This window comes from Schistocerca americana, unplaced genomic scaffold, assembly GCF_021461395.2.
Source record: "Schistocerca americana isolate TAMUIC-IGC-003095 unplaced genomic scaffold, iqSchAmer2.1 HiC_scaffold_412, whole genome shotgun sequence".
NCBI lineage: Eukaryota > Metazoa > Arthropoda > Insecta > Orthoptera > Acrididae > Schistocerca > Schistocerca americana.
The window spans coordinates 110,001-120,000 of record NW_025726140.1 but is presented as its reverse complement, the minus strand read 5'-3'; the positions used below and the strand labels follow the sequence as shown (position 1 = coordinate 120,000).

The following is a 10,000-nucleotide window of genomic DNA, read 5'->3' as shown; positions in this document are numbered from 1 at the left end:
GTGGGCAATCCCACAGAGCGTGCTCCGGGGATCCTTCCTCGCCGCAGTCACAGTCCGTTGTTTCTCTTTTGCCAGTCCTGCACAAGTAGGTGGAAAAAGGGCCATGTCCCGTCAAGAAGTGCACCAGTCCCCGTGAGGGTTTCAGAAACCGGAGTCTCATCCGCTCTCTCACATTGGGGAAAATGCGGTGCACGCGCCTGCTGGTGCGGAGCGCGTCCCACCTCTGCTGCCACTCATCAAGGAGCCAGTTCCGGACTTCAGCAACGCTGTCTGCCGGTCGGCCTAAGATGTTGTTGACCCCTTCCGGATTGCCCTTCCGGAGCCAATACAGCGCACCCCTTTCCCTGACCAGTAGGTCAAGTGGGGGGATTGCCGTGATGACAAGTAACGCATCAGCGGATGTCGTGCTGTATGCTCCAGTGAGGCGCACCAGCGCTTGGCGCTGTAGCCTCCTCACCGCCGCCGCAGGTTTTCTCTTTCTCAGTCTATGAGCCCAGACACTCGATCCGTAGGCCGTGATGGCTACCAGAATGCTCGAGTGATACAGCCTCAGTGTATGCAGTGGCAGGTGGTATTGCCTGTTTGCAATGCTGGCTATTTTGTGGAATAGGACTTGGCCTTTGCGACATACGAACTCGATGTGCGCAGTGAACAGCCTGGACTCGTCAAGGTGAATCCCCAGGTACCTTGTCATGTAAGTTCGCCTGATTGCTCCATTGTTGGCTCCTCCAGCTACTCGGAGCAATGGGTCACGCGCCAATCGGCCGCGCAGCATGACATACACAGTCTTTTCTACAGACAGCTTCAGCTTCACCTTCTGGCACCACTCCTGTAGTGCATTTAACGCTGCATTGCAGTTTACTTCTAGTATTGCCCGAGAATCACCTTCTATCACTAGAAGAATGTCATCAGCGTACGCCACCACGCCTCGCACTTGTCGCAGTTCCCCAAGTTCCTCCAGCACAGGTTCCAGACCCACGTCCCAGAATATGGGACCGCAGACTGAGCCCTGTGGGCATCCCTTAGTGATCAACTTCTCAACCGCCCGCCCCGGGCACCGCAAGACCGCCCGCCGGTGTCGGCAGTAGTCAAGCAGGCACCGGTACAGGGGCCCAGGACATTCCAACTTCCTTAGGCTGTCGAACAGAGCCGGCCACCATAGGTTATCGAAAGCCCCGGCGATGTCGACCATTATCCCCGCAACGTACTTAGCAGTAGATGTGTCCACTAGCAACATTGCCTTGTTTATAGCATCTTCTGTACACAGGCCCCTCCTGAATCCGTACTGGTCAGGACTTCGTCCCCTAAGCTCCCGGTGTTGCTCTAGCCGGAGGCATAGGAGCTTCTCCTGGAGCTTGGCCATGGAGTTCAAGAGACAGATTGGTCGGTACGATTTCGGCACTTCTGGATCCTTGTCATCACCCTTTTGCAGTATAACCACTTCAGCCGTCTTCCACGACTCTGGTACCCGTCCCTGACGTAAACACTCGTTGTAGAGGTTTGTCAGGTAAGGGCAGATCTCCGCGCATAAGGCTTGGAGAACCTCTGCAGCGAGACCATCTTGTCCCGTCGCCTTCTTCCGGCGCAATTCGAGAATGGCTATTGTAACTTCACGTTCAGTGAAAGGAGCAACTGGCGTCTCATTGGCATACGCCTCATTGAGTTGTCTCCTCATATTCCCCTGTTCCTCATTCTCATCTTCGCTACTATCATCTGGCAACAAGGTGCTCATGAGTAGCTCGGCTGACTCCTGCCAGTCCCTGGTATGGCTGCCATCATTCTTCCTTAGGGTTGACAGGACCGTCGGTGACCGAACTTTCGATGCGGCAATCCTGTACGGCGTTCCCCAGGGGTCAGCCGCCAGACTGTCACGAACGAAAGACTGCCAACTCTCAATCCGTACCGTGTGCAGCGTCCGCTTAAACACCGCCTTGGCCCGCCTGTACCGCGCAAGCGTAGCCTCACGCATGTGATCGCCTATGCTGCGCTGGTATTGCCGCCGCGCCCTTCTGCATTCGCGTCGGAGACGTTGCAGCTCAGGGTTCCAAGGCGCTTTAGGCGTTTTCCCTGTATGGGCCAACGGGACTGCGCCCGTTGCTGCTGTCTGTATAGCCCTCGTCAGATCCTCTGCAGCTTTATCCACGTCCACAACGCGATCCATTGGCCAATTCGGTATCACTAGATTTCCTCTTAGTCGATCCCAATCAGCCTTTCGCCAGTTGTACTTGACGATGCCGTTCACCTGGTCTTGTGGAGGAGGCTCCCCATCATAAGCTACAGTGAATGTGATCAGATTATGATCACTTAGTGTCGTTCCCCGCCATACCTTCCAATTCTCCGCGCGGAGATGCACATGTGCACTCTTTAGTGTCACATCAATGTTTGAGGTCGCTCCCCGGCGACCTTCAAAAGTTGGTGGGAAGTTTGGTCGGTTCAACACTTCTAATCCGAGCTCGAGAATTGCTTCAGCGAGTCTCTCACCCCGCCTAGCGGCGCGTCGCGCGCCAAGAGGCGTGATGTCACTGTGCCATAGGGGTGACATGGCGTTTGCGTCCATTGTGCAGATGAGCAAGTCATTGCGATAGAACCCAACCGCCTCTTTTAACTGGTCGATGTACGGCCTCTCTCTGTGCCTGTACTGAAAGTACATGTTCAGCACGAAAAAGGTGAAATCGCCAGTGTTTATTTCGGCTAACACCATGCATCTGTTGCTGAGGTGCGCCACTTTCACTGCTCTCAGAGATCGATTTAGCACAGCGATCGCTGCCATAGGGTGCTCTCCTCCTGCCAAGATCTGAGCTGTAGTCGGCATATACAGGATCTTTCCGTCTTTGGAGTATGGCTCCTGTAGACATAAAATGTCTAAAGACTCCTCCTCCGCTCGGCGTCGCACCTCGCACATCACCGCTTGCGATCGCGCGCAGTTCAGCTGTCCTATTTTAACCGACACGGGCATTGTGATGTTTCACAGTCCGGTCGGCAACAGGTGAGGCGGCAGCCGGTAAGGAGACGGTTGACGAGAGGTCTTGTCTCCCATAGTCTGTCCGCTGGATTTTACGTTGTGTGAGGATTTTATAGAAGTCACACTCTTTTCCTGGCGTCACGCAATTGCGATTTCGCTTTTTGCACGGAATGCAGACCGGTTGGTTCCCCGCTTTTCGACAATCCTTTCTCATGTGGCCGTTTTCGCCACAGTGCCCGCATGTTATTATACTCGGGTCCTGCTTGCAGAACTTTGCCGAGTGGTTTACATCTTGGCACCGCGTGCAGACAGCCAAGTCTAGGTAATCATCGACTGGCATGGACTCGAAGCCCATGTACAGTCTTTTCTGCCTAAGGATGGCGACTCTGAGTCTGGGGCTTACTTCCACCACGAGATGTGATGTTTGTTTGCCCCTTGGTCCAGTCCGGAACTTCGGCTTAAACTCCTGGCGGAATTGTGTTTCCGAAAGTCCTCCAAGGTCATTTTGCTTTCGAGTTAGCTCAACCACAGTTTCATTCTTCATGACGCAGGGTACATGATATATGATTATCTGCGGATTGAGCTTTTTCGGCAGTTCGCATTTCAGAGCTTCTGTCAGTTTGTTATTGGCCAGAAGTTTTTGACGATCAGTTTCAGACGCCACATCAACGATAAGCGTCGGGCCGTTTGTGGTGACCCGTGAGAACTTCACACCATCAACCTCTGGCTTGACCAGGGAGGTGAACTTCTTTCTCACTTCTGCTCCGCTTTCGTTTGCCTTTGACTTGATAAAGAGCGTAGCCTTCTCAGTCTGGGCTCTCGTTATCATTGCCTGCGTTTTCCTTTCTGTCGAGGGTAGAGCGGCGGCAACTTGTGCAAAGGTCTTTGGCGGCGCCAGGGGCGCCGCTTTCGTCCTCGCCAGCTCATCCTCCAAGGCGTCCACCCTTCCTGTGAGGGCCGACTGCGCCATAGCCCAGTCAAACAACTTAGCTCTCAGTTGTCTCTTAAGGTCACTTAGACTTTTCTCCTCCACCAGTTGCCCCGGTTTTAGAGAGTCGTCCACGAGTTCAAGGACGTCCTCGAGCCGCGTCGCGATGAGCTGTATAGTCGCAAGATCGCTGGGGCTTGCCTTGTATGGGGACTTGCCGTCCTCGACTGGGCCGCTGGGCTCTTGCCCGGCTACCTGCGCCGAGTCCGGCTGCTTGTTCTTCTTTCGCCTCTTCCGTCGAGTCCCGGGCTTGCGCCCTTCGGTTCCCGACATTGGCGTAGAGGCGCGGCTACTGCAGGCACTTTCACTGACTGGGCCGCTGGGCTGCTGCCCGGCTACCTGCGCCAGTTTCCGCGCACTTTTCACCGTTTCCGACGGTTGAGATTTCGGCCGTGTGGCCGCCGTCTCTCCCGCCGGGCGAGTCTGGGTGGACGTGCCAGCACCGACTGGGCCGCCGGGCTTCTGCCCAGCTACCTGCGCCAGCTTTGGCCCGCCCGCAGTCTTACCCGCCGGCGGCGTCGTCGGCCGTGTGGCCTTCGTCTCCGCCTTCGGTTCAGACTTCCCCTTGGCGCCTTCCCCGACTGGGCCGCTGGGCTCGCGCCCGGCTACCTGCGCCGGTTCCGGCTTATCTCCCTCCTTGGGCGCCGTTCTTGGCGCCGGCTGGCGGGGTGGCGGCATTAGCTCGGTTGCAGCGTCAGCACTCTGCGATCTCTGCCGAAGCACTTTTCGCAGGCGTCTCCTCTGCTTCCTTAGCTTAGCCTTACGGTCTTTCTCACTGTCACTTTCACTCGTATCAACGAGCGTCCGTGACAGCGTCTCGCTAGCGGCAGTCTTAGCGCTCCGCACACGGGGTGTCCGGAACTCCAATTCTGGCGCACTAAGCGCGGGGTCATGGTCTTGTGGTCTATGGACCTCCGACTGCCCTTGGTTTGGGAGTCCGTCAGTACACGAGGTGTCCGACTCGCTCCCCGAGAGGTTGGTGTGTTGACTCCGCGACGGCCCACCAGTTCCGTCGGGACAAGGTTGTTTGAAAGAGTCCATGTGGTTCCCACGAACAGCTAGGGATCTATGTTGTCCATCCAGGCGTCGCCCCGCACACCTGGGTAAGCCTTATACAACAGAGGGTCGGCCGGTCCTCTGAGGTGGCTGACTCATGACTGTTCACAACTCAACAGCCTTGCGCCCCATAGCCGCCAGCTAACGCAGAGGGTGAGGGGTGATTATAGAGATTGTCCTTCTCTTGCCCAGGCGGTTAAGCCAAGACTCCGGTCCAAAACACGCACGACGTTCCACTGCGCGCCTCACAGCAGTCGTTGAAGTGCGTATCTCAGTTTACGGCCGTCGCTGGTAGCGCTTGCCAGCTCCGGGCTAGGGCACCCCGGGTTTGCCAAGCCCGTACGGCGACTGCATTAGCCTCCGTCCCTGTGGTCGTGGTCTTAGGCCACTCAGGAGCATCCTCCTGTGGCAGCTCCTGGTGACTTCCGCGTTGTGGTGACCGTTGCCGGTCTCCCCTTCGCAGTTGTCCACCAAGGAATCCTCCGATCGAGGCCGAGACGTCGTCCGCGTTGCATTCTCTGAAGGCCAGAGAGCGCTTCGCAGTCAGGCGCCCTTCCCCGCGCGTGGACATCGGCCTGCTTCCACATTAAGTTCTCTACAGTGAGAGACTTAGTTTCGGCAGGAACGATGACCGCCAGAACTCCCCACTGTGCTTATTGCGCCAACCGCCTGCACCAACCACAGCCAACATTGCGTATGGCCGGCCGGCGCCGCTAAGTTGTCCGGACGTGGCCTGCCGAGCCGGGCACGGCAGGGCCGGCGCCCGCCGCCGGCGTGGCCGCGAGAGCGAACCGCCAGTCAGAGACCGACCGCCCGTCCCGCGCCAGCCAGCAGCGCGCGCACCGCCCAGCCGACCCGGCCCAGCGCAGCGCGCCCGACACAGCAGCGCACCCGTGCGCAGCCCAGCCGGCGGACGAGCCCCGCCGCTACCCCGGCCGACCGCACCGCCGTCCGACATTTGCCGGGCGGAGCATGTGCGAGGCCGGCGCCGCAGCGGGAGCCCACCACCAGCGAGCCGCGCAGGACGCACCACCATGCGCATAAGGCAACTGCCGCGTGCCAACAGCTGTCGACACGCGTCGTTGCCACGCGCACATCCTACGTACGAGCTTGGATACTAGACTCACGAGTCCGACACCTACAAGCGCTCGCAGTAGGTGGAGGCGCACGAAAGGCGTGACATACCTCCATGTCGGGAGTTAACTCCCGTGGCACTTGTCTTGGAGTGATGCATCCCACGTCCGATAAATCGAGCGCGGTAATACTTCGTTCCTGACGGTGAGGCGTGAATCTCCGTAGCGCACACAGGCAGAGACGGAGGCACGTCCTCGCAGAGAGACACTATACCAGTCAGACTTGCGCCCGACAGGTTTGCAACCTCTGCAGCAGACATACGCAGCATGGCTGATGCATCGCGAAATGTCCTAACGTGAAAGCGGCGCCCGCCACACCCCGGCCGGAGCCGGGGCGCAGCAAGCGCCGCCAACGCAAAAGCGGCGCCCGCCGCACCCCGGCCAAGGCCAAGAGCACGGCAAGCGCCGCCAAAGTGAAAGCGGCGCCCACCGCACCCCGGCCGGAGCCAAGAGCGCAGCAAGCGCCGCCAACGCAAAAGCGGCGCCCGCCGCACCCCGGCCGGAGCCAAGAGCACAGCAAGCGCCGCCACAGCCAAAGCGGCGCCCGCCGCACCCCGGCCGGAGCCAGAGCACAGCAAACGCCGCCAACGCAAAAGCGGCACCCGCCACACCCCGGCCAAGGCCAAGAGCACAGCAGGCGCCGCCAAAGCAAAAGCGGCGCCCGCCGCACCCCGGCCGGAGCCAAGAGCACAGCAAGCGCCGCCAAAGCAAAAGCGGCGCCCGCCGCACCCCGGCCGGAGCCAAGAGCACAGCAAGCGCCGCCAACGCAAAAGCGGCGCCCGCCGCACCCCGGCCGGAGCCAAGAGCACAGCAAGCGCCGCCAACGCAAAAGCGGCGCCCGCCGCACCCCGGCCGGAGCCAGAGCACAGCAAGCGCCGCAGAAGCGAGCAAGTGCCATTCGCCAGTGAGCAAGGATACTAGACACAAGTGTCCGACACCTTAGCGCCCACGGCGAGCGGAGTGCGAGACTCGGCTTGGAGAGGCCGGTTGCCCAGTCCCTCTGCGTCTACGCCTGCACCCCGCACGGGAGTCGCCCTTCTCTCATTGGTTTCACCGGTTGCCCGGCTACTCACATCTTACACCACGGGAAGGTTGAGAGATCGGACATTTAGCCGCCCGTCTTCTACCAGTATAGGTGGACTCCACCACTGGTTAGACAGCATAACGGCCTTCGTAAGATAGTAGATAGGGACAGCGGGAATCTCGTTAATCCATTCATGCGCGTCACTAATTAGATGACGAGGCATTTGGCTAGATTAAGAGAAGTCATAGTTAACTCACGCCGTTTACCCGCGCCTTGCTTGAATTTCTTCAACGTTGACATTCAAAGAGCACTGGGCAGGAATCGCTTTTGGACGGAGGCTGGATACTGAACGGGGTACCCCCCACAAGCACCAGCCACACGACCCGACCCCTGGGAACCCCAGTTAACGAGTAGACGTGAGTGTCACCGTACCACAGCAGGGTGGTCACCGACGAGAACCGCCAGATCGCTTACCCAGCCGGACCTGTGGGATGACTTCCGTGTTACGCCCGAACCCCAGGCGGCAGGGACACTAGGGACGCGGCGGAAAGAACAACGCCGCCACCTAGCGTGGGACTAGTCACCGGGGACGACACCCGGCGGCCGCCAGAAATGAGGGCGCAGGCTATCGGCACTGATATATGAAAATGGGCCGGTCGCCAAACGCACCACAAAAACCTACCGGGCGGCCGCCACGGAAACAATAGCCACAGGACCTGCGTCCCAGGTGCAGTGAGAAAGGTTAGAACCACCAGTCTCGGTCGCACCTATGCCCCTCCGTGAAGCGGTTACTGTGCGGGTGTACCCGATGGGTTAATGTCCAGTCACCCTGAAGGGGATAACTGGACGGCGCCCGAATGAAGTCCAATGTAGTGGAAATCACAGGGCGTCAACACCCGCTAGGGCCATCGCAATGCTTTGTTTTAATTAGACAGTCGGATTCCCCCAGTCCGTGCCAGTTCTGAGTTGATCGTTGAATGGCGGCCGAAGAGAATCCGCGCACCCGCGCGCCCCCGGAGGAGCACGCTAAGGCGGACGCGGCCTCGCAGCAAGGAAGATCCGTGGGAGGCCAAGGCACGGGACCGAGCTCGGATCCTGCACGCAGGTTGAAGCACCGGGGCGCGAACGCCGCGCAGGCGCGCGCATCCTGCACCGCCGGCCAGCACGAGGCCAACCAACGGCGAGAGCAGACCACGCCCGCGCTAAACGCCCGCACTTACCGGCACCCCTACGGCACTCACCTCGCCCAGGCCCGGCACGTTAGCGCTGACCCACTTCCCGACCAAGCCCGACACGCCCCGATCCTCAGAGCCAATCCTTATCCCGAAGTTACGGATCCAATTTGCCGACTTCCCTTACCTACATTATTCTATCGACTAGAGGCTCTTCACCTTGGAGACCTGCTGCGGATATGGGTACGAACCGGCGCGACACCTCCACGTGGCCCTCTCCCGGATTTTCAAGGTCCGAGGGGAAGATCGGGACACCGCCGCAACTGCGGTGCTCTTCGCGTTCCAAACCCTATCTCCCTGCTAGAGGATTCCAGGGAACTCGAACGCTCATGCAGAAAAGAAAACTCTTCCCCGATCTCCCGACGGCGTCTCCGGGTCCTTTTGGGTTACCCCGACGAGCATCTCTAAAAGAGGGGCCCGACTTGTATCGGTTCCGCTGCCGGGTTCCGGAATAGGAACCGGATTCCCTTTCGCCCAACGGGGGCCAGCACAAAGTGCATCATGCTATGACGGCCCCCATCAACATCGGATTTCTCCTAGGGCTTAGGATCGACTGACTCGTGTGCAACGGCTGTTCACACGAAACCCTTCTCCGCGTCAGCCCTCCAGGGCCTCGCTGGAGTATTTGCTACTACCACCAAGATCTGCACCGACGGCGGCTCCAGGCAGGCTCACGCCCAGACCCTTCTGCGCCCACCGCCGCGACCCTCCTACTCGTCAGGGCTTCGCGGCCGGCCGCAAGGACCGGCCATGACTGCCAGACTGACGGCCGAGTATAGGCACGACGCTTCAGCGCCATCCATTTTCAGGGCTAGTTGCTTCGGCAGGTGAGTTGTTACACACTCCTTAGCGGATTCCGACTTCCATGGCCACCGTCCTGCTGTCTTAAGCAACCAACGCCTTTCATGGTTTCCCATGAGCGTCGATTCGGGCGCCTTAACTCGGCGTTTGGTTCATCCCACAGCGCCAGTTCTGCTTACCAAAAGTGGCCCACTTGGCACTCCGATCCGAGTCGTTTGCTCGCGGCTTCAGCATATCAAGCAAGCCGGAGATCTCACCCATTTAAAGTTTGAGAATAGGTTGAGGTCGTTTCGGCCCCAAGGCCTCTAATCATTCGCTTTACCGGATGAGACTCGTACGAGCACCAGCTATCCTGAGGGAAACTTCGGAGGGAACCAGCTACTAGATGGTTCGATTAGTCTTTCGCCCCTATACCCAGCTCCGACGATCGATTTGCACGTCAGAATCGCTACGGACCTCCATCAGGGTTTCCCCTGACTTCGTCCTGGCCAGGCATAGTTCACCATCTTTCGGGTCCCAACGTGTACGCTCTAGGTGCGCCTCACCTCGCAATGAGGACGAGACGCCCCGGGAGTGCGGAGGCCGCCGCCCCGTGAAGGGCGGGGAAGCCCCATCCTCCCTCGGCCCGCGCAAGGCGAGACCTTCACTTTCATTACGCCTTTAGGTTTCGTACAGCCCAATGACTCGCGCACATGTTAGACTCCTTGGTCCGTGTTTCAAGACGGGTCGTGAAATTGTCCAAAGCTGAAGCGCCGCTGACGGGAGCGATTATTCCGCCCGAGAGCATCCCGAGCCAACAGCGGC

General features: G+C 59.1%; 1 protein-coding gene across 1 annotated transcript; it reads left to right on the top strand.

Annotated features, from left to right (window-relative positions):
* The first annotated feature begins 5,633 nt into the window (after window positions 1–5,633).
* LOC124582367 (serine/arginine repetitive matrix protein 1-like) lies at window positions 5,634–7,082 on the top strand. The gene is made up of 3 exons (XM_047131311.1): window positions 5,634–5,705; window positions 5,908–6,095; window positions 6,443–7,082. The coding sequence occupies exons 1-3, from the start codon at window positions 5,634–5,636 to the stop codon at window positions 7,080–7,082; spliced, it is 900 nt and encodes a 299-aa protein (XP_046987267.1).
* Window positions 7,083–10,000: the final 2,918 nt, after the last annotated feature.